Source organism: Oryx dammah, unplaced genomic scaffold (genome assembly GCF_014754425.2).
Source record: "Oryx dammah isolate SB20612 unplaced genomic scaffold, SCBI_Odam_1.1 HiC_scaffold_10, whole genome shotgun sequence".
Classification (NCBI taxonomy): Eukaryota; Metazoa; Chordata; class Mammalia; order Artiodactyla; family Bovidae; genus Oryx; species Oryx dammah.
This window is the reverse complement of record NW_024070194.1, coordinates 71,636,618-71,660,130: the sequence shown is the minus strand read 5'-3', so window position 1 is coordinate 71,660,130 and position 23,513 is coordinate 71,636,618. Positions and strand designations below refer to the sequence as shown.

Genomic DNA, 23,513 nt, shown 5'->3' with positions numbered 1-23,513 from the left:
CATGGTTACCGTAGACACTGCCGTGGAACTTGCATGAGGCCCGCTGGGCACTGGCCCGGTCTACATCTGCAGCTCGGCTTTCTGTCTTCCATGAGTTCCCCTGAAACTTGGTGTTGAAGCCTAACTACTTTCTTAGAAGAGAAGAGCATGAGTAACGTGGCATCTTTTGAGGTTAACATTTCGGAGTGCCTCTGGGTGGCAGGAAGTTTACAGGAGGTGCAGTACGTGCGTGCTAAGTCACTTCAGTCATGTCTAACTCTTTGCGACCCCATGGACTGTAGCCCACCAGGCTCCTCTGTCCATGGCATTCTCCAGGCAAGAATAACGGAATGGGTTGCCATGCCCTTCTCCAGGGGATCTTCCTGACCCAGGGATCGAAGCTGTGTCTCCTGTTGCTCCTGAATTGCAGGCAGATTCTTTACTGCTGAGCCACCAGGGAAGCCTACAGGAGCAATGGCAAAGTGTCTTCCACTGGTTTTTCTATTTTCTGAGCCTGCAGTACGGCATCAGTATGGTAAGCTAGACAGCGGTCCTGCCTGCTTGAGGCAGTGGGGAACGTGAATCAGAGAGGTCAGCTGCTCAGTCAGGGTGCAGGACTGGAATCGGAATCTGCCAATGCAGCCTCTGTCCAGGGACTTCAGACTGTTGCTTCTTTACCTCTAACCTCAGTATATCCTTTTACATGCAAGTACTTTGGGGAAAACCTAGTGTTAAGCTATACACTTATCTTCCCTATTCCTGAGCTGTTGGAGAGGAAGATGAAAAGGCAGGACTCCAGGGAGGAAGGTGTGAGAGGTGGGAGTGTTAAAAAGGTCAGCAGAGAAGAAGAGGGTCAGAGTGGAATTGAGACAGAGGCAGGAGATGATGGGACCAGGAAAGCACTTGAGATGTGCTGTGAGTTTAACAAACAGGAGGGAGGGTAAAGTTTTGTCCTTTCGGGGACCCCTGAGCACCTGGGCGGATGGGCAGCTGCAGACACCTTTGGCAGCTCTTTGAATCTCATACAAGAAGCCGAAGGACCCAAGGAATGACTTCTGCTTTCCCAGACAAGCACGGGATGGTTTATTTGGTTTTGAATTTGGGGCTTAAGGTATTTATGCTGCCGTGTCTTGATGGGTTTTGTTTTTTCCTCCCAAAGTATCTATTGCCAGAGGAGATTTGCACATACGATTAGTGGATATAGAAGTAATCGCCTATTTGATAAACCAGTCAGCATCTGCCTCTGCTTCCTTGGCATGAGTCCAGCAGAAGTATTGCATACATGTGCACAGCCGAGAGTGTGTGTATGTGTGTGAGCGTGTGTGAGATGCTCCTGGGAGCAGTGACACTGTGGGCATATCAGATAAGACCAGGGGAAAACCAGTGGGTTGCAGGGAGGATCAGCAGAGTGGGTGTTTCCGGGCGCAAGCAAGGACACTTTCACTTTCTCGTGAGTCACCTGCAGCTGTCACATGCTGATGGTAGGTGTGTCTTCTGCCCCGACTGGTCTCTGAGGAGACCATCAGCTTTTTCCGCTTGCCCCTTGGGGACTCCAGAAAGCCCCCTGGTGCATCTTTGCCCCAGTCCCGTGCTCACGCCGTTCAAGAGGCCTCTGTTTTCTAGGAGCCTGTTTGTTCCCAGCCCCTGGCCGCTGGGGAATCCCAGCCAAGGGTGTCTGTGGCTCCTGAGTGTCCCATGGCCTCCTGACGGCCTTTCCTCCTCTTCCTGGCTCTCATGGAGATTGTCCCTGACAGTCTAGAAACATGAAAGGAGAAGCAGTGTCTGTGTGTGGCACTTGCTGCCCCGTGTCCCCAGGCTGCAGGTCCCAGAGGCAGAACCTGGGCATCGCGGCCAGTGCTTGGACACGTGACCTAAGTCTGGCCACCAGGCCCAGCATCATGGGGCTGTGTTGGGGTGTCCAGATTGAGAGGAGGGGTCTCCTCAAGCCTGTGCTTTCAGCAGCCTGGTGGCCTCCCACCCTCCCATCTGACACTCGCCTGTTTAGAAGGAAAGAACCTCGATTCCATGGTGCAGTCTGAGTCGCTTGGTCTGCACTGTGGCCGGAGCCCAGAGAGTGGGGCTGTGTGGTGGTCAGTGAGCGCCTCGCACACTGCTGGGTGGGGAGCGGGCAGGCAGCCAGTCTCTGCCCCACATGGGTGGTCCCGGGCTCATGAGCGCTTGTCTCACGGGATGCCAGAGACTCTCAGGAAACACTGCATCCGGAATGTCCAGAGCGGGGTTCTTTGGGCTGCTTTCTGCAAACCTACTGAAAACCTCTCTCCCTAGAGCTTTGTTGAGATTCCGAGGCACATGGGTGAGAAGCCAGGAGAGGCGCTGCACAGGCAAGACCCTCTGAGTTTCTGGGAGCTCTGCCTGGGGCCCTTGTGACTTGGCGGCAGCCAGAACGTGGACGAGGAGGAGCAGGCAGGGGCGGTGGAATTTGTGGGGTCAGCTTCTTGGTCCCTGACCGACTTCCGTTTCATAAACTCTTACTGTGAAAACTGCCTTTCAAAAAGAACCTTTTTTAGGAAAGCCATGCAGACCTCGTGCGTGGAGGTACAGAAATTTATCTGTAATTTGGCTGTTGGAGCCCCACGCCCCGGGGCTCTTACCTGGCACCTCTATTTACCTGTTACGTTGCATCTGAGACAGCCTCTCCTACTGATATCCTCACCCTATTGGTGCACAGGAGTCTCTTCCTTACACCCCAGAGCTACTTTCCCCTCTGGGGTTAGTCATCATTTTCTGGCCGGGTTTGGGGCCCTTAGGTGTCAGGCTGGGAATTTGGGGTCCCTGCCATGAGGACCTCAGAGCAAGAGGGAGCCGTGTGACCGAGGGCTCTGGCCGTCAGGGGCCCAGTCCTGCAGGATTGTAAAGTGCAGGGGCTTCGAGGTGGGGATGAAAGCTGCGTTTCTGTGGGATTCTTTAACGCCCGTTGTGGGTAGCGCTGGCTGCTTTATTCATGACCCTTCTGTTGTTTCTCCCCAGCCTGTGGGCCGAAGCTCACCAACTCCCCGACAGTGATTGTCATGGTGGGGCTCCCCGCCCGCGGGAAGACCTACATCTCCAAGAAGCTAACCCGCTACCTCAACTGGATCGGTGTCCCCACGAAAGGTGAGACTGCAGCCCAGGCCGGAGCTGTCACACTGGGGGTACATTCTGCTTGCCACGACCCCCATCCCCCCAGAAAAGAACGGCCTTTCCCTCTCCAGCTGCTGAAACTCTCTTTGTGGGACCACTCTAGGGGGCTCTGTCTGCAGTGGGGGGGTCACAGCTTCCTTTCCAATATGTCACCCACCACCCTGTATTGTACGCCCTGCTGTGTGCATGGGAGTCTCTGCTCACTGGCTGCTCTCTGGTTCTCCCTGCCCTGCGGCTTCCCCAGCTCAGCCCTCATCTCCTCCAGGAAGCCTTCTCTGACCACCCCAGTCTATGTGGATCTTTTCCTTCAAACTCCCCCAGCCCTTGTTTGGGACATTCCTCCACTGCTGTCTTAAAGTACTCTTTCTGTGCTATTGATTATATTTTTCTATCTGGTCTTCCCACTGACACGGAGAATGTCTTTAGCACGAGGACTAATTTTTCACATTTGTTGCCCCAACCCCCACCCCTACTCCAAGCCTGTGCCCAGCACAGTGCTTCATACACAGACTGCCCGGTCAGGACCCAGTGCCCATCCTGGCCATGGGCTGCTGGTATACAAAGTGGCTGCTGTGGATCCAGCCATGTATGTGAGTCCGCACTCCCTCTCAACCGTGTTGGCGGGAATCACGGCCCCAGTTTTCACTAGACACATGGCCACCAGCTGCTTTCAGGTTCAGCCTCCAGCCCCGGCCCTGAAAGGCTAGTTTCCAGGCTGGGCTGTGGGAGGTGACCCCAGAGAATCAGGGGCACCGTGAGCAGTGCTGAGTCTTGGGGAACCCTGGCTGCCTTCCAAATCAAGCGATGCCGGTGCAGGACATAATGCCCACTGCCTGGTTTCTGGTTTCCTTGGGATCTTATTCAAGTCATGCGCCGGCTTGGTTTCTGTCTTTGGAAAGAGGGACCCTGGCCCGGGGAGATCCTTTCTGGTCGTCAGCACGGTCAGTGAAGGGGCTGTTCTTTTCCACGCAGTGTTCAACGTGGGCGAGTACCGCCGGGAGGCCGTGAAGCAGTACAGCTCATACAACTTCTTCCGCCCCGACAACGAGGAGGCCATGAAAGTCCGCAAGTGAGCCCCGGCTGTGGGTGCAGGGCGCTCCATCTGTTGCGTGGCCTTGGACTGGGCGGGAGGGGGGCAGCTGGCCCCTCCGTGTGCAGCACGCGAGCCTCTCGGCCTCTGAGCCTTGCCGCTGTCCTCCGCTTCCAGGCGGTCTGCGCCCGCTGGTGTGAGGTGGACCAGCGACAGCATCTCACTCGGCACAAGCTAAATCGTTCCCTGCAAAACTGAGTGTTTGCGCTAGAAAAGGATTTCCTTTTCAGCCCCAGATGACCAGGAGTCACTTGGGAGTGGGACACGGCCGCAGTGCCAGCCCCGCCTGGATGGGTGCAGTGGGTGTCCGTGGGCAGGACTTGGGCAGCCGTCTTTTGAAGCTCCGGGGGGTGGTTTTCGGCATGCCAGCCACACTCGAGCACTCCCCGAGGGCCACAGCCGTGCGTGCGGGACTCTGACTGGGAGCCTCTGGCCTGGCAGTCTCAGCCACCCTGTACCCTTTAGCGGCAGAGTCGCAGGTCACCCTGCTCATTGTGGGGGGTGGGGTGGTGGTGCCCGGGTGTCCCCTCGGATGGACCCACTCCGATGCACCCGTCTCTTTCCGTGTTGCAGGCAGTGTGCCCTGGCTGCCTTGAGAGATGTCAAAAGTTACCTGACGAAGGAGGGGGGCCAGATCGCAGTAAGTCTGGGGAATAAGTCTTGTCTCCCTTCCTGCCACGGGATGGTGCCCTGGAGGGAGGGGCGTGTGGACAGAGCCATGGGGGGACGCTGCTGGAGGGGACAGGCGTCTGGCCTGAGCCGTGAGGGAAGCAGGGGGTGCGGGTAGCCCCAGGACCCAAGAGGAAGCTGGTGGGTGGGGCAGACTGAGGGGCACAGCCCGCCGGACCTGGGGGGTGTGGCCCCTGAAGCCAGTATCCCTCCGTGGCCCTCCCCTGCGCATTGCTTTAAGGACTGCTCCCACCCCTTCCTCCCCTTTGGTCCCTGAGCGCAGGAGGGAGGCCGTGGGGGGCCTGGGAGGATGCAGTTTGTCCTGGAGCCCCAGAAAGTGGCAGACCGGACCTCTGCTGGCGCAGTAAACACTGCTCAGCGCCAACCAGGTTCTCTTCTCTGGCCAGGTTTTCGATGCCACCAATACTACTCGAGAGAGGAGACACATGATCCTCCATTTTGCCAAAGAAAACGACTTCAAGGTGAGCCTGATTTCTCGTCTTGGCCCGGTGCACTCAGGAGCAAGGGGGTCCCGCAGGGATCGACTGGTTCCTTGTCTGGAGCACCTGAGCTCCACACTTGGGCTTCGCCTGCTGCTGCCTGGGAGTTGTTGCCTACAGATTGGGCTTTCCTGGTGGGGGCTCTAAGGGGTTCCTGAGACTGGGGAGGGGAGCATCCTCTCTTGGTGGGGGCAGAGGCTGATGGCTGGATCTTTTTTGTGTATTTGGGCGTTTGTGTGTGGGGTCCTCCCTGCTCCAGTGTGGCGGTGATGTCACAGCGATCCCAAAGTTGGCCCTTTGTGTTAGCGTGTTTGCTGTTTCCTAACGTTTCTGCCTTGTTTCCTTCCAGGTGTTTTTCATTGAGTCTGTGTGCGATGACCCTACAGTCGTTGCCTCCAACATCATGGTAAGACCCCCAGAGTGTGACAGTCTGAGAACAGGGTGACTGGGTTAGCCAGGAGAAGCCGTAGAACTTCGAGAATGAGCTGGCTCTGCCAGATGGTGGAGGAATCAATCATCTTGGGGGGAATCAGGCGGGTCAGAAGTGCAGAGCAGTAGTTAACTTAGAAACACATTCTGCGACCCGGAATTGATCTTAGCAAGGCCCTTCAGGTGGTTGGCAGAAAGCTTTCTTTGTTGGACGTAAGAGAGAAGTCGAGGACCTCAGTTTTGGTGGGAAAACTGTTTTGGTGGCAGTATCCTTGGCCGCTGGGGGGTGAGGGGGCTGCTTAGGGCGGAGGATGGAAATGGAGACAGGAGGCTGGTCTCTTGCTGGTAAGTTTTCCCAGTAGGTAAGCATGGGCATGTGTTGACAGCAACCTATAGGACCCTGCAGACAGAGGGCAGAATTCCCAAATTTGGGAAAAATGGGAGTGGTAAAACTGTCTTCCTGCTTCTCTCCCTGTGTCAAGGGGAGGGTTACCTGGGTAAATTGAGGGTACTTGGCAGCTTAATTTGATGTCTTCTTAAATTGTACTTGATAACAATAAACTGTAAACAGAAAAGGTTATCATGAAAACTTCACCGGAAGTCCCCTTCTCTTGTTGTAGGTCACTTTCTCTCCAGCTTAAATACGTCCGAGTAAGATGTTACCTATAGCAAAAAGCTGGTTGGATCCTTCTACAGGGAGTGCCAGACTTTGGCCATATAGTGTGTGTCCTTCAAAGGAATGCTGAGAGTTTGTTAGTTTTTGGTGGTGGGTCTTTGCTCCAAGGCAGTGGGAATATTTGCATGCATTTCTCAGAGATGAGTTCATATTTCAGGAAGGGCTATTGAAATGGTAGAAAAATCAGTCCAGATTGGTTTCAGTGACCCCAAAGGAGGAGGCTCAAAGTATGAGGAAATACAAGTTGCCTTGGGCTAAACAAAGGCTTTTGCTGTATTTCTTTGGTTTGGTTCTACATTTCCACTGGGTAGGGAAGCAGAGCGCAGCTGCAGGATTGTCTGTTTCCCTGGTGAGCAGTTGACACTCACATGGCCAGAAGCTCAAGCACTATCTTGTCCTCGATGAATCCTTGGATCCCTGTTCCCCAACCCTCTGTGTTCAGAAATCTCTTTCTCTGATGACGCCTTAGAGCTGCTTAGCAGTATTTAGACTTTTCTCTCATGCTTTTTATGTGAGAGGCTGTGTTGGAGAAAGAGATCTGTGAACCAAGTTTGTTTTTTTTTAATTATGCTAAAATATACATAACTTTGGTGGTGGTGGTTTAATCTCTTAAATCGCATGTCCAACTCTTGAGACCCCATGGACTGTAGCCTTCCAGGCTCCTCTGTCCATGGGATTCTCCAGGCAAGAATACTGGAGTGGGTTGCCATTTCCTTCTCCATGCATAACTTTGGGTTGGCCAAAAACGCTTTTCAGATTTTCCTGTAATATCATATGGAAACACCTGAATGAATTTTTTGGCCAACCTAATAAAAAAGGTTACCACTTTGACCGTTTTTAAGTGTTCAGTTCTGTGACACTCGGCACATTCACCCTGTTGGGAAACCATCCCCACTGTCCACTTGCAGAACTTTTTCCTCTTCCTGGACTAAAACAGTGCCCCCATGAAACACGAACTCCCCGCTGAAGGTGGATTTTCGCAGTGTGCCCACCTCTCTTTGTTGGCTGTGGTCATTGTTGAGGAAGAAAAGAGCACGTGTGAATGGATTCTGAGTTCCCCCGAAATCTGCCAGTTTCTCAGGCTTGTTCAGTTTTAGAGGACGGTGGGCCCGAGGGGCATTTCTCCTCTATCTCTGTCCCATGAAAGTGAGCCTTGGTCGGGACCAGGTAGAGAAGCATCCGTTGGGGCCCAATGACAAGGGGGTACCACCCTGCCTGTGGGCAGTGCAGGAAGAACCTGATGATTCCACCAGGAGGGTACCCACAGTGACGGGGCACTGCCAGCACCCCTTGGGGCACCTTTGCTGACAGGCAGCCTCCTGTCATGGGTGCTTATGTAGGACTCAGTGAGACTGAAGACCAGGTTGTCTAGTGGTGACCTGGCTACTGGATTGATCCTGAATCGGGGCCCATTCAGAGGGATTTATTAGAATCCACCTGGGATAGGACTTCCCTGGCAGTCCAGTGGGTAAGACTTCGCCTTCCAATGCAGGGAAAGTGGGTTCGTTCCCTGGTTGGGGACCTAAGATCCGAAATCCCGGACAGAAAACCAAAACATAAAACAGAAGCAAATGGTCACAAATTCAGTAAAGACTTTAAAAATGGTCTGCATTAAAAAAAAAAAAAATCTTAAAAAGAATCCTCTTGGGTTTCCTGTCCTTGCCTTACCATGAGTGCCCTCCCCATGGAATCATCAGGCTGTGACTCAACGCTCAGCCATATCTCTTTTTGTTTTTCCTCTTAGAACTCTGGGTCGGGTCATCATCATTCTGAGCTCGTCCATGCCTTTCCCAGTTTGCAAGCCCCAAATCCTGCTCATTCTAAGCAGAAAGCCCTCCAGCGTGATTCATCAGCTGCCTCTTTGTGGTGTTACAGGAAGTGAAAATCTCCAGCCCGGATTACAAAGATTGCAACTCCGCAGAAGCTATGGACGACTTCATGAAGAGAATTAACTGCTATGAGGCCAGTTACCAGCCCCTCGACCCTGATAAATGTGACAGGTAATTCCTGAGCAGTGACTGTCTGAACCACCTGTTTCAGAGCTGTGAATATTATTCCTGATGAATAATATTCCCATGAAGTGTTTGCTCCTGGAGACTTTTATAAATTCTGTTTTTAAATATCTCAAAAAAAATATCCTTGGTGATCGATTCGGTGTAACTATCATAGACACTGCGTGCTGTTGCTGCTGCTGCACGAGTGTGCAAAGTGAGTTTCTGGGCCCCGTCTCTCTCTGTCCTTTGCTCTTTCCGCTTATTTTCCTTTCAATTCTCTTGCTTTTCTCTCTCCTATCCTCTGGGAGGCCCTCTAGCCCCACTCTGCTGTGGGAATTGCAGACTCAGACCCCCCGACTCTCGGAGCAGAAAGGCTTGGTCTGTGCCCCCCTGGAGCTGACGCTGTGGTGTGGTGGAGGCCGAGTCTGCCTGGCAGGGCTGGGCTGCGCGTCTGACGGGCTGACCCCCCTGCAGGGACCTGTCGCTGATTAAGGTGATCGATGTGGGCCGGCGCTTCCTGGTGAACCGCGTGCAGGATCACATCCAGAGCCGGATCGTGTACTACCTGATGAACATCCACGTGCAGCCCCGCACCATCTACCTGTGCCGGCACGGCGAGAGCGAGCACAACCTCCAGGGCAAGATCGGGGGCGACTCGGGCTTGTCCAGCCGGGGCAGGAAGGTAGGGGGAGCAGGGGCTGGGCGGGAAGCGTCCCTGGGCGTATGTGTCCTTGTGTACATACCTGTGCCCTTGTGTATATGCGTGTGTTCCTCTGCATATGTGTCTATGTGTCCTTGTGTGTACACGTGTCCTTGTGTCTGAGTGTGTTCCTCTGTGTGTCTGTATGTGCCCTTGTGTGTATACCTGTGTCCTTGTGTGTACAGGTGCGTGTTCCTGTGTCTGTCTGTTCCTCTGTGTGTCTGTGTCCCTGTGTGTGTCTGTGTGTTCCTCTGTGTATGTGTGTGTCCTCATGTATGCATCAGTGCCCTTCTGTGTACGTGTGCGAGTCCCTGTGTGTGTCTGCGTATGCCGATCAGACACTGACTCACACGTGTACACGTGTGCGCGCCTGAGGGGAGGGTGTGTGTGCAGGGCTGCTCCCAGGGACCCCTTCCCCCAGCAGTGAGGACAGCCTCGCCCTCCTGGAGGGGCTCGGTTCTGCTCTCCCAGACCGGTGGAGCCTGTGACCCAGCGCGCCCCTCTCACCCCATCCCCCCAGTTCGCCAACGCCCTGAGCAAGTTCGTGGAGGAGCAGAACCTGAAGGACCTCAGGGTGTGGACCAGCCAGCTGAAGAGCACCATCCAGACGGCCGAGGCCCTGCAGCTGCCCTACGAGCAGTGGAAGGCCCTCAACGAGATCGACGCGGTGAGTGCCCGCCGGGGCCTCTGCCCGAGGCGCTGTGCAGACCCTCGAGCCTCCCATGCTGGCCGGCTCGGCGGCTGCGGGCTGCGCCCTCGAGCGACCTCCGCCTGTGCCCGCAGGGCGTGTGTGAGGAGATGACCTACGAGGAGATCAAGGACACCTACCCTGAGGAGTACGCGCTGCGTGAGCAGGACAAGTACTACTACCGCTACCCCACCGGGGAGGTGCGTGCGCTCTGGGCTGCTGGCGGGCGGGCCGTGGGGCTGTGGCTGAGGAGCTAGCGCTGGTTCTGCCGAGGCCACGGTACCCGGCGAGGCCAGGGACGCAGAGGGGCTGAGCGGCTCCGCGGAGGAAGGGCCTGTGCGTCCGCCCTGCTGAGCTGCCCCATGCTCCTCCTCGCCCATCCGCCGCTGAACAGAGTCCTCCCACTCACACAGCTCCAAGGGAAGCACCGCTGTTTCCCAGCAGCTGGGACAGAGGTGTTTCCCCAGTGACGGAAATGACAGTTCAGGAAAGGGAAACAGTCCTGGCTGCTGATGCGCTGGACGCAGGAACCCTGCTGACTGTGGGCATCATGGCAGGCGTTCAGCAAGTCCCTTGTGCCGGCTCCACGGATGCTAGCAGAGGGACCCCTGGGCCCTGCAGGCCCTCGGGCTGAGCCAGCAGCTGCCTGGAGCTCTGCACCGAGGGTCCCGTGCAGGCGGAGCTCTGGAGTCTGTGGAAGGCTTGGCCTGGTGACACCTCGCAGGGGTCCTTCCTGTCTGTGGTCCTGCTGCTCAGCGTTTGTCACGCGTCAGTTCCCGGGAGCCCAGGGCACTGTCCCTGGTCTCATTCCCTGGGACCTCCTTAGTGAGAGAGGGACCAGGGGTCATGGTGGTCTTGAAAGTCACAGGCTCACCTCTTCTTTTTCAGTTTTCTCCTACTGAGATAAAGTTCCTATCATATAAAAGTCACTGTTTTAGCCAAAGTACACATCAGTGGGTTTGTTTGTATAGTCACAGTATTGTGCAGCCATCATCACTAATTCTAGAACATTTCCCCACTGCCCCAGAAGAGACCCCCAGCCTGTCAGCAGTCAGTCCCAGTTCCCGTCCCCCCGCCCGTGGCTTCTTTGAGTGTGTTCTGTCTCTGGAGTTGTCTGCTCTGGACGTTTCACATCAATGGAATCACACGCTCAGACGTCACTCCGTGTAGTGTGTTCAGGCTCCTTTGTGCTGTGCTGTGTGTTGGGGCTCCGTTTCCCGGGGCAGGGTGGGGATCAGGAAGGAGCAGGGAGAGGGCAGTGGTGTGGGTCCCCCGGCCCGGGATGGATGCAGGACCAGCACGCGGGTGGTGGGCTGATGCAGGACGGACGGCATGGTCCCTGGTTTATAACGACAGGAGGCCATGGCCCGGGGTGCCCAGCATGGTCCCTGGTTTATAACAATGGGAGGGGCGTGGCGGGGGAGGGGTGCCCGGCGTGGTCTCTGGTTTATAACAATGGGCGGGGCGTGGCCGGGGGTTGCCCAGCGTGGTCCCTGGTTTATAACAATGGGCGGGGCGTGGCCGGGAGTGCCCAGCGTGGTCTCTGGTTTATACCAATGGGCGGGGCGTGGCCGGGGGGTGCCCGGCGTGGCCCTTGGTTTATAACAATGGGCGGGGCGGGGCCGGGGGCGCCCGGTTTCTCCTCCAGCTCAGTGTCCCCTTCTCCCTCCGCCGTGCAGTCCTACCAGGACCTGGTGCAGCGTTTGGAGCCGGTCATCATGGAACTGGAGCGGCAGGAGAACGTGCTGGTCATCTGCCACCAGGCCGTCCTGCGCTGCCTCCTGGCCTACTTCCTGGACAAGAGCGCAGGTGCCTGGTCCACAGCGCACCCTCTCCTGATGGAGGGCGGGTTTGGGAGCTGGTCCCAGCCCCTCCACGAGGAGGCAGGGCCCCTGGGGATATCAGAGCAGTTTGAAGCTGGGTGGGCTTAACAGCCTCAAGAAACCCAGCCTCCCTGTCTCCCCGCATCTCAGGGGCTGTGGGTCTTTGGGAAAGGGGCAACCCACGTCTAAGGGCCTCCCAGCCTAGCAACCTCTAAACACTTGTGTGTCTGCCTGCGGGCCAGCGGGATCCTGACTCCTAAAGTGTTTGGGGAATGACGCTCTTACTCCAGCTCATTGTGTGAGGCTTTGGTTTAGCTCTGATCGTGCTCTTCTGGGTGTCTTAGAAGGGTGTTGCTGGCAGCAGGACCTGTGCTGGGTCGGGGGTGGGGGGCGGTGTGCACCTGCCCAGCCAGGCGTCTGCGGTCCCCATGCAGCACAGGCTCTGGTGAGGGGCCTGGGCATGGCCACCCTCCAGTCCCCCATCTCACCATGGGCCCTTCTGTCATTTTCAGAGGAGATGCCCTACCTGAAGTGCCCACTTCATGCTGTCTTGAAGCTGACGCCCATCGCTTACGGTGAGCGTGGGGACCCAGCCCCACCAAGACTGGTCCCCCAGGGTGGGCTGGGCGGGGCTGTGAGTTCAGGTCCCCCTTTAACCGAAGCCGACCTGTCCCCGCCTTCACCCAGGTTGCCGAGTAGAATCCATCTACCTGAACGTGGAGTCCGTGAGCACACACCGGGAGAGGTCAGAGGTGAGTGTGAGCTCGCGGCCACCTCCTCACCCCTGCTGTGTCGTCTGTCTGGGAGGGACCCGTGGACGCCAGCCCCTGGGACGCCCCGCGGTGGCGGGGCTGGCAAAAGCTGTGTCAGTTGGTGGCACCTGCCTGCCTCCGTTTGGACCTGTGGTCCTCGAGGCTGCCCTCCCCGACCCCCTCCCCGCTTTCTCGGCTCCGTGTGTTTCCTGCCTGCCTGTCTGGTGGCTTCTTGGCATCGTCCTCCTTTTCCTTTCTTTCTGTGCTTCTTCCCCCATTTCCTCTTGACCCAAGAAATGAGTGTGGAGGCGGAACCTCATTTAAATGTAACCACGGTCTGGTTACCGTCGCTTTTTCCTCTGGGGAAGCCAAATGATCGCAGGTTCCAGAGTCCCGGGTGGCAGTGGGACCCACAAATTTCGGTGTCATCCACGTGCACTCACGTCTCTAATTCTCACAAAGATGATAAAGAATGAAGAAGAGGGTGAGACCAGGGAAGCACAGCTGTGACTGGGAGTTAGCGATGTGGCGGATGGAATGCATGATTCTCTGGACAAGCCCAGTGCCTGACCACACACGCCACCACCTGGGGGCGGTCTGGAATTTGGTGGTCAGCCTGGCTGGGATCCCCCAGGAACAGGACAGAGTTCTGCCCAGGCGTAGGAACCTTGTGAAAGAAAGTTTGAATTTACTTTATCCCATTGGCCAGACTGCAGTGCTCTGCCAACATCCACCCAACCCTTTCTTTGACACTGAGCTTGACATCCCCTTGTTCCTGTCCCTGCTCTCATGGAGCGTGGCCAGAAGATCTTGGCATTCAAATCCCAGCCTCCAGTCGCCCGGCTGGTTGACCAAGACAAATGTGGACCGCACGCCTTGGCTCTGGTGGCGCCTCCCGAGTTGGGGTGGCGGGATGGGCATTGGCTTTCCCTTCGGGGGCAGCAGCCTCCCCACCGGACCCTCCCACAGTGGGATGATGGGGGTGGGCTGGGACTGGGCTCTGATGGACCCTGAAAGCTTTGCCGGGCAGAAAAGGGCAGGGGCTTGATGGAGACCTTGGAGGTCCCCACTCCAATCGAGTTGTCCCTTGGTCGGAAGAAAGCTAGCGTTTCCTGTGTCTGTGGTCCCCTGGCTGGGGTGGAGGCTGTGTTTCCTGTCCGAGGCTGGGTGTGCTCCCTGGGAGCAGGAACTGGGAAGATGCCGGCTTGAGGTCAGCAGGAGCGGGCCCGGCACTGACACCTCCCGCCGCCCACGCCTTGAGCCCAGGACCCTGCCTCTGCGTCCCTGGAGGCCTGCAGCCAGGTCTTCCCCCGCCTCTCACGTGTTATCACCGCATCACTGTCCCGCATCACTGTCCCACTCTCTCTTCCTCGCCTGCTTTGCGAACGTTGTGTCTGTCGAGCGGTTGTCTGGCAATGATCGGGGCAGGGGCTTGGGATGAGAGATCACCCCTGGTTCTTGCTGAGTGGGAGATGCGGGTCGAGCCGGCGGCCCTGCGGTCCAGGGCTGTTCTTCGTGGTCAGTCTCGTGGTCTCAGTGAAATCTGGAAGCAGAGAAATGTGTTTGGTTTGGTTTCGGATTTGGGGGTTTTTTTTGGCTTATTTACCTCCCCCCTCCTTGTAACTGTCGCCTTCTCTCTTTTGTCTTTGTCTCGCTTAGGATGCAAAGAAGGGACCTAACCCGCTCATGAGACGCAATAGTGTCACCCCACTAGCCAGCCCCGAGCCCACCAAAAAGCCTCGCATCAACAGCTTTGAGGAGCATGTGGCCTCTACCTCCGCTGCCCTGCCCACCTGCCTGCCCCCGGAGGTGCCCACGCAGCTGCCCGGACAAGTGCGTTGACCCCCCCACCCTTCTCCTTCCTGAGTCAAGTCGCGTGCAGGGTGGGGAGAGTGTGCCCGGCAGGGCGGCAGGGGCCACAGACTCAGGCCTGCGTTGGGAGTGGGGACTGGGAGGAGAGGACATGGACCATCCCTTTGAGTGTGGAACCCCCGGATCCATTCTTGAGACCTTGGCTTTGCACGGACACATCCTTTCCGGGGAGGTGGCCTTCCCCGGGCAGAACCAGGCCAAGCAAAGAGATGGCCCAGTGTCCGTGATCCATTCACATTCGTGGACAGTTTCTTCTAAAAGTTGAAGGCAACCCCCAGTTCAGGACCAGCTTAGCCCCCATCTGGCCGAGGGCTGTTGGCTTCTGTGTGGCCTGGGGACATCTCTTCTGTCCCCATGATAAGTATCTTTCCTGACTTCCTCCCTTGCCATTGCTCTGTTAGAGAAAAGCTTTGTCAGATGGGGCCCTGAGAATGTGTCTGGAGCTGGTGTGGAGAGACTGGAACCCGGGCCAAAGGACCTGGAATAGACGCTTTCTCTTATAACAGTAAAAAAAAAACCCCAAAGGAGAAAACCAACTAGATTAATTCTTAGATTATTTCATCCTTTGTGATGCTAGGCTGAAAGACGCTGGCTGTTGGGCCGTAAAATTTGTTTCCAGCAAACCACTATCTTTCTCAAAAACACTCGAGAATCCTGGCCAGGGTGTGAGATGTAGAAGTCCCCAGGCACAGATTTGGGTCCCACCTAGGGGTCTCCCCTAACCGCCACCCTCTGACATAGAAATCATGGGTTCAAGTTCAAGCTGAATTTGAAGGCCCGCAGGCTCTTCCTGAGTTTCCTGGAAACTCCTTTAAACCTTGTGCTGTCTGGAAACGTGCTGTGTGTGTCCCTGGAGTTGGGGGCAGGGGTGACGGTGCTGTGCCACCCCGGGCAGGCCATTGGCCTGCTTCAGGCCTCAGTTTTCTCATCTGTGGAGTGGGGGAGCAGCAGCTTCTGCCACAGGCTGAACATGGGGAGACTCATGCTGAGTGTGTCTGTGGTCGTGTCCCACCCTGGTGCCAGCTCTGGGGTTTTATGTCATGTTCTGTCACCTCCCTGGCCTTCAGTCTCCCTGTTTTTTTAAAATGAGGGAGACAGACTGGCTGGAAGACATCTAATAGTGGTCCTTTCGGGCCTACCCTCAGCGGTGATTTTGTGAAAACTTAGAGCTAAAGTGCCATGTCAGTGACATTGTGTGTTGGTGTAAATGGTGGGGTCACAGATGGAAGGTGAGGGGCCACAGTCACAGACGCAGGGACCTGTCGGGCGGGGATTGGGTGACGCTTAAGGCCGTCCTGCCCCAGGTGACGGGGGTCGGGGGGGTGGGCCCGTCCTGCGGGGTTGCAGACCTGGAAGCCACTGGCCAGGCTGGGGGTGCCCAGGGCTCCATCCCACAGAGAATGCCTGGTCCCCAGTGACCCAGGCCCTCTCCTTTCCCCTCACTGACGCTCTCCCACCTTTTCTCTCTGCAGCCTTTGCTAGGGAAAGCCTGTTTGTAAGTATTTTTCTCTGAATTATTTCATCTCTTTCTCCCTGCTTGCCAGCTTGGCCCTCCTGCCTGTTGACGTGGTGAGGGTCACGGCAGTTTTTGTAAAATCTGAAGGAGGAAGGAGAAAGGGTCCGTGAATTTTCAGGACAGGACGCAGGGAGTGGGTGTTCTGTGCGTCCTCCGGCCATCCTGGCTACCGCCACCTTCTCCTCGCTCCCTCTCGGGGCGGCTTGACTGTCAGTATTTCCGGTTCTCAGTGGCTGGACATCGGTCTGCTTTTTCCCTCTTAGCGTCAGACGTTGGCAGGAAGCTGCGTCTGCCTATTGATGTTGTCTTTTATGTTCTGGGCTTCCCCCAAGAGCCCTACCATTTTGAGAGGAAAGTTTGCACAGAGCCTAACCTGCACAGTGAGCAGTGGAGGGCCCGAGCACCCCCTCCTGTCCTGCAGGGATCCCCCACCTTCAGGGGCTCTGGGACCCCCGCTCTGGAGTGTCTGCCTGGACACCACTGCTCCGTATCATGTTGTCCTGGATCAGAACACTCTCAGCCTTTACAGTCATGTCCAGGACGGGGTGCGGCTGTCTCTTTGCAGTTTCTGGTTAATTCAGCGCTGGTTTTAATTCCACTGGATAAATTCAGTGCTTCCTCTGCTCTGGTGGTCCCGAGCCACAGGAATGAACTGAGGCTGTTATATCACAAAATTTTAACAACAGACATCCTGAAATACACGTGCCCAGAAATACACGTCATCGCTTTTCAGCTTGTACACATCCCGAGTCTTTAGTCCTTAAAATAACCCCAGGAGGTCGCAGGGCAGTTCTTGACCCTGCTTCCCAGATGAGGGTGAGGCCTTGCCCACAGTCACCCCACCAGCCCTCAGCAGAACCAGTGGTTGGATGGCTCTCCAGTCCCAAAGGCTGGCTACTTTCTCTCTGCTGGCTTCCAGAGCTGCCCAGGTCCTGTTCACCTGCCCGTCCCAGGCACCTGGTGCTTGCAGCCTGTGGGGCGAGGCCTAGAGCAGTTTGGGTTCCTTTCTGGCTCTCGCAGCCTCTGTTTTACAGCCACTTCCTGTGGCTGAGACGTGTTTATTTAACGGTGGGCTTGCCTGTCGGAGTCAGTCTGTAAGAGTAACAGTCCTGTGTCTGTGACCCCTTTGACACATAGAATGCCCCAGGGGCGAATGTGCTTGTGTGAAAACCAGCCTTAGAGGTTTGGAACCTTACAGTTTTGCATCTGTGCGTGTCCTCTTCCTATTGATCCACAGCCTGGTGTTGCCAGAAAGGACATCTTCCTACTGGGAGAAGGCCCTTCAGCCACCCTCTGAGGCAGAACTTGTCTCTTTCTAAGGCTGGTGGTGCCTTTGGTCAGAATCCCTCCAGTTCAGTGAAAATATGTTCTCTGCATCCATGCAGGTGTGCCAGCGTTCAGGTGTCTTGATGACGAGAATGTGGGTGTAGCGCTTAGCAAAATACCTAGCTCGAGGCTGGTGCCTGGTGGACAAGAGCTGTTCCTGAGGGAGGCTCAGTGCCCTGTGCTTTGGGGGCCTGCCCAGGCTGGGGGTTCCTTCTCGTGGGCAGCAGGAGTCCTTAGGGCCTGGGGACGGGGTGCCCTTGGAGTCTTGGGGTGGCGGCCCCAGGATGCTGGTGTCCTGGTAAAGCAGGCTCGTGATAGACAGGTGGGACACAGCGCCTATCCTGCAGCCCGCTCCCCGGGGGCCGGCAGACCATTTGGCCTTCACACTGTACCCTTGACTTTTTTATCTTTAGTCATAAATAATGTGTTTAATTATTTAGCTTCTTATAGTACTCACATAACAGAAACTGACAAATTCGTGTTGTTGTTTAGTCACCCAGTTGTGTCCAACTCTCCTGTAACCCCATAGACTGTAGCCCGCCAGGCTCCCCTGTCCACGGGATTGCCCAGGCGAGAATAGCGGAGTGGGTTGCCATGCCTCCTCGACTTTTAAATGTCAAATGTGCTCTCAAAAGACAATCCTACTAAAGATGTTTTGTTTTTCTTTCCCGACATGTTTCTTCCTTCCCCCTTCTATGCTTGAAAGACGAACTGTCTGTCATATTTTCTCAAAGTTCTCTCCTTACTAACCTTGGCAAGGTAAACGCTACCTGCATGCCGGCCTCCGTTCCTTCCACGTCTCTCTGCATCATGGCATCTCAGCCCTTGGGGCGTCATGGTCTGCGTGGAGACTGGCCATTGTGAAGTCTGTAACTCATTCACCCAGGCCCCGGAGCATGTGTGTTTTTTAAAAGGCAGCCCCCATGTCTCCGTGTGTCCAGAGCCCCAGGCACGCTGAGCGCATGACGTGGCCTGTGGTCTCTAGTGTCCTCATCGCATCACCTTCATCCGCGGGTGCCACAGCCTCGGGCGTGTGATGTCCCAGGGTGGGTGGGAGCTGGACCTCCATCCTGACCCCACAGGTTGACCGAGTCCTCCCTGGTTATGAGCCTCGCGGGCCTTGCTGGAGATGCCCGGCTCACAGGGGCGGTCTGATGCACTCGTGGGCGGGAGGTCGGTGGCCTGGTCCCTGAGTCCGGCTGAAAGCGGGCTCAGGTGGGGCCCCGGCTTCCGTGCCACCAGCCTTGAGATGCGCCTCTCTTTCTGACATTCTTGGTTCTGGCGGGAGGGGCGTGGGCTGTGATGGTGCTTGTGTTTCTGTCCTCCTGGGTTCCACTTTCCCTGCCGCCTCTCTAAGACAGTCTAGGAGGAGAACACTTTTAGAAATTATGTTTCCCTTTTCTCCCGGGCAGGTTAAGGAGGGTGGGTTAGGAGCCCACAGCTGTGTGGGGTGGGCATGCAGTGTGGACATCAGCTCTCTCCCCCAGACGATGGAAAACGATTTTTTCAGGGGCTTTGGTACTGGCCGGCTCCTTTGGGGCGGGGCTTGTGGGCAGGATTGCTTTAATGAGAACGGGATGAGAGCTTCACCCGCACAGGTCTTCTCTGCCCAGCTCCTTGCCTGAGTTCCGGCATCCCAGCTGTGTCTCGGGTCCCCGGGGCTGTGGTACAGCTCCGCTTAGGCCAGGCTGAGAGGAGGGTCCTAGTGCTTCTCCAGGTTTAACCACCCCCCACTGCCCCTGCCTGGTAGTGAGGCCAGCACGGGTGCCCCGGGTTGGGACAAGCCCAGCCTTGGACTCTAAAGAGGCAGGAGCTGGAGGGGCCCCAGGTGCTCGCACCTAGTGCCCCTGGGAGCAGCTCGGACCCCAAGAGCTGCGCGCCCTCCCCGCCTCCTCCGGGCGCGTATCAGGGCCCTTCCTGGCCCCTCTCCCCATGGGACCCCAGACTCAGCCACCACCACGTTCCTGGGCCGCACTGTATTTGGTGATGCTGCTCCTCCAGGCTGTTGGGGAGAGGGGGCCCGCGTCTCAGTCGCAAACTTCATCTTTGCTTGCAAAGCCTAGTCAACAGGAATGGTAACCGGCTTCCCCCTCTTCTCTCCCGAGAGCAGAACATGAAAGGCTCCCCAGGCAGCGTGGACGCCTCCAGGATGCACTGACTGCCCCCCTCCCCGCACCTGGCTCCCGCCCTTCTGTCTGCCCACGGCCAGCGATCCGAGGACGTCTCGCAGAGTGGAGCGGGGCAGAGGGCAGCATGGAGGAGGGGCTGCTGCTCCAGAGGGACCAGGCCCCCGCCTGCCCCTGCTCCCCCAGCCTTCAGGCCGCTCACCCCGTGGACCCCAAGTGGCTCGGGAAGGACCATGCACAGAGGAGGCAGGATGGGGTGCCTCTCTGCAGGCTTGTTCATCTCGTTCTGTACCTGCCCTGCTGGGGGTGATGCTGGTCCTCGACTCCTAACCTTAAGAGGGGCCAGGCTCTCAGCCGCTGAGGGTCAAGGGAATGAAAACTTCCAAGAGGCTCCTTGGCCTGGACGTTGCCTCCTGCAGGGAAGCTCACGGCTTGAGCTGGGTGGGGCTCACCCAGGAGAGCCGGTCCTGCAGCTGAAGAGAGGAGCTCCGCGCTGGACCCGCTGGTCAGCCAGGCAGCAGCCCCTCCGCATGTCGCCTACCCTTCCCAGTCTGTCCTGCCTCTGAGGAGGGCGTGAGACAGTCTGGCAGGAGGAAACACATTGCTGAAACAGCCCCGGGGCCTCGCCTCCCAGCGCAAGCTCCTCCCTCGGCTCCCAGGCCTGCTGGCTCGTGCACTTTCTTAACGGCAGAGACTGTGACCTGAAACATCTCACCTTTGGCAACTGAAGATGCTCGGGGTTTCTGCCCTTGGGGCTGGAGCTTTGGAAGGTTGTGGGAGCCAGGCGTGCCTCTGGGGAGGTGAGGGGATACCCCCACCCCTAAATGGCTGGGCAGGGAGCATTGGGATTGTTGCTAGACTGACTCTGGGTGACAGCATGCGGAACAATGACCTGGCCCCCTCCTTCGGGACGTTCATCCCCTCCTGTGCTTCCTGGGTGCGGCCCAAGCCAGGCCTCACTCGTGGCCACGTCCTCCAAGAGGCTGGCCGCAGGATGCGGAGTGGTGCCCTGTGTGTGTGCGGAGACCCGCTGCCCTTGGCGGGTCCGGAGGAGAGGACGTTCTGGTCCTTCTTCATGGCACCTGTGGCATTTCTAGTGGGGGGCGGTCAGAGCAGGCTGTGGGCACATGGTTCTGAACACCTATAGTTTCTGCCTGCTGGTCTTCCCCTGGGGCCTCTGGGTACTCGAGGGGGTCGAGGCCCAGGAGAAGCGGTGTGAACTGAGGAAGATCTTGTCCAGTGATCCTTTTCAGAATCTTGAGAACCTGGTGCCAAAGGTCACCTTCTCTTCCTGCCTTCCCCGCTCCTTCCCCCTCTTAGCTTGTGAAGTAGTCACGGGGGTGGGGGGCCGTTTAGACAGCTGGAGCCTGGAGTGGGGAGAGGAGCTGTTTTCATTTGTATTTTTTGTTTGAGAGGAGCTTTTAGAAGAAAAATGCATGTTTCTCTGATTGGGACTCGGTGGGGAGTGGGGACAGGATTCAGAGGCCCTACAATCAGGTGTGTGGGTTTCATATCAAACTGTTCAAACCCGCCCATCCCTGGCCATCTTCCCAAGAGGATGTCTGTCTGTACGTTCCTGTGTAGGGCTTATGTTACTCTCCCTCTTTCCTGCTGCCTTGTCGTAGCGTGTGTCTGTGAGCGTGTGTCTGTGTGTGTGTGTCTGTGTGCGTGTTTAGATGAGGGGCCTGCTGTCCTCCTGAGAATGGCTCTTACGTCCACCTTCTGGCTCCTCCTCTGGTGTTTGGAGCGGACTCTGAATTTCAGCTCTTGACGGCTGATCTGAATGCTTACCCTGGCCTCTGACTGCCCGAAATCAGTGCATTTACACAGGCGGCCTGGCCTGACTGGGACCTTGGTTTGCAGGGGCCTTGATGTGGAGAGAGAACCTCAGTGTGGGGGGACGGTGGGGGACAGGCAGAGAGCAGAGGCTGGGGGTCCTGGGGCCAGAGACCGGATTTCCAGGGAGGGAGGGGCGGGCAGAGGCTGTGTCTGAGCCGCAGTCGCAGGGCTTCTGCCTCGCTGACCACTGGCTCTCACTCCCCTCCCCCAGAAGCCTCTGGGACCAATATTTTTAACTTCGCTTATTCGTTTTGGGGTGGGCTTGCCCCTCCCCTTCTTCTTTCCTGAGACTGTGGGCAAAGCTCTTCATTTGGGGGTGGGGAAGAAAGACTGTTTGAACCACGCCAATGACGTTTTCGTTTCTAATACTTGAAATTTATTTTTTTATTATTTTGATAGCAGATGTGCTATTTATTTATTTAATATGTATAAGGGATCCTGACGATGGAAAGCTGTATAGATTGGGTTTTGTTGGTTGTGGGCTTGGGGGCCTTTTACGTGTGACTTCTGACTTCTCTGTGTTCTCTATAAATTTGTCCGAATTAATTACCTGGGATGAAGCTGTGCCAGCTTTCAAATGGAAAGCCTGTTGGAAATTTGTATATTTTGCAGTTGCCAGAACAATAAAATACCTGGTTGAAATACACAGGTGAAGCACCCCTTGGTCCTTTTTGGGGGAGGGACAGGAAGACTTTTTAACGACACTGGGGGTCACTCCACCAAGTTTCTGCCACTCAGCCCCATCACCTTCCTTTAACCAGGACGTGCAGGGACTTCCCTGGTGGTCCAGTGGTTGAGTGGGATTCCTCGCTGCCACAACTGGGGGCACTGGTTGAAGCCCTGATCCGGGGAACTAAGATCCCACATACCTTTTGGCCAAAAAATCCCCTAGGACTTCAAATTCACCTGCAGCAGATAAAGTCATTCCATCAAACAGCTGCAGTGCAGATGGCTTAATGATCTTCCGTGATCCTTATCCTGCGTGCCCTGGGTAGGGGAGGCTGTTTCTGTCCTCCTGCTTTGGAGATGAAGAATTTGAGGCTCAGCAAAGGTCAGTCACATCCCCCAAGGCTGCATAATGGGCGAATTTCTGGGATTCAAATCCAAGTGCCTGGGACTCTAAGGTTTGTGTGTTTAACCATCATAAAATTTCCCCCTGCCTGTTCTTGGTCTCGCCAGGGTAATGGAGTTAACAGTGGAGCCTGTGAGAGGTCAAGTTAAGCTGCTCGCCTGCGGGGCTGGGAGTCGAGCTATCCTCCAGCCGGCTCCCTTTGGGGCCTGGCTGGTGGTCAACACGGTCAGGTCTTCAGGGGGAGAATATGGGAGCCCTGGTCTGGATTCCAGAACTCCCTAGGTAAAGCCAGACTCCACCTTTCTTAAGTCCTTCTGAGAAACTGACCAGCGCTTTTAAGAGGCCGCAGATTGCACCACGTCAGAGATGGGGTGTGGAGTCAGGGCGGGGATGGGCCTGTCTAGGAAACTGCCGTAGCAAAGTGACCTCTGAGCAAACAGCTGGTGGCGTGCATCTCAAGGGCAGGGCTGTGCCTGCGTTCACACCAGGTGTTCCCACCTGCGGACCGGGCAGGGGGAGGGGCCTCCAGGCAGACTGATACTCATCTCACTTCGCCCTCGGCTAACTTTCCACTTTTCCCACCAGCTCGGTGGAGACGCTCATAACTTGGAATCACTTAAATAAGCTGTGGCAGGAGAATCGGCCAACTATTTCGGATGAAAATGCTAATCAAATCATAGAATTGCACCACCTAAGTGTTTTACAAAAATTCAATTTTATTAACAAAGGAGAAGAAAATGTTGATGAATAACTTTGGTTGGACAGAGACCGAGCTTAATAACAAACTACAAAGGAAATACTGAGATTCCATCTTCTGAATGTTTTAAGTCCAAGGTCATAAAAAACCTTGAACATGAGCAAAAGCAAAACTACAGGCTAGTGGATATTTGCAACAAATTAGACAACCCCCAATTTTTCTAAAATGTAAATTGGAAACACATCCAGAGCAGTACGAAAAAACATGACAACTCTTCTAGATCCTTGGACAAAGGCTTGTAGTTAATCCTTACTGTGAACCTTGGCAATCTTAAAGACAGGACATCTGAAGTTTGTTATGGTTAGGTTCTAATGGTTGTTTTATCAACTTGAGTTGGAACTCAATTTTTAAGAAAAATTTTGGCTATAGCAGATCTTCCCTGCAGCGTGCAGGCTCTTAGTTGCAGCATGTGGGATCTAGTTCCCTGACCAGGGATTGAACCTGGGCCCCCTGCATTGGGAGCATGGAGTCTTAGCCACTGGACTGCCAGGGAAGTCTCTGGAGCTCACATTTTTGACAGTGTGAGCAGTTTGGGTCAAGGCTTCAGCCAGTGCTTTGATGGCT

The 23,513-nt window shown here is 55.9% G+C and overlaps 1 protein-coding gene across 7 annotated transcripts in view; it reads left to right on the top strand.

The window, feature by feature from the left end:
* Positions 1 to 21,766, top strand: part of PFKFB3 (6-phosphofructo-2-kinase/fructose-2,6-biphosphatase 3) — a 101,851-nt gene extending 80,085 nt beyond the window's left edge. For 3 of the 7 annotated variants that reach the window (XM_040248249.1, XM_040248253.1, XM_040248251.1), the window contains exons 2-15: positions 2,968 to 3,093; positions 4,093 to 4,189; positions 4,784 to 4,850; positions 5,287 to 5,361; positions 5,729 to 5,785; positions 8,360 to 8,484; positions 8,953 to 9,160; positions 9,699 to 9,845; positions 9,962 to 10,066; positions 11,546 to 11,675; positions 12,202 to 12,264; positions 12,377 to 12,441; positions 14,101 to 14,274; positions 19,266 to 21,766. In XM_040248249.1, the coding sequence (XP_040104183.1) occupies positions 2,968 to 3,093; positions 4,093 to 4,189; positions 4,784 to 4,850; positions 5,287 to 5,361; positions 5,729 to 5,785; positions 8,360 to 8,484; positions 8,953 to 9,160; positions 9,699 to 9,845; positions 9,962 to 10,066; positions 11,546 to 11,675; positions 12,202 to 12,264; positions 12,377 to 12,441; positions 14,101 to 14,274; positions 19,266 to 19,313 (1,487 nt within the window). In that variant the 3' untranslated portion in view covers positions 19,314 to 21,766. Of the gene's footprint in view, positions 1 to 2,967; positions 3,094 to 4,092; positions 4,190 to 4,783; positions 4,851 to 5,286; positions 5,362 to 5,728; positions 5,786 to 8,359; positions 8,485 to 8,952; positions 9,161 to 9,698; positions 9,846 to 9,961; positions 10,067 to 11,545; positions 11,676 to 12,201; positions 12,265 to 12,376; positions 12,442 to 14,100; positions 14,275 to 15,785; positions 15,809 to 19,265 lie in introns of all 7 variants that reach the window. The other 4 variants (XM_040248250.1, XM_040248252.1, XM_040248254.1 and 1 more) reach the window with 2 other exon arrangements.
* Positions 21,767 to 23,513: the final 1,747 nt, after the last annotated feature.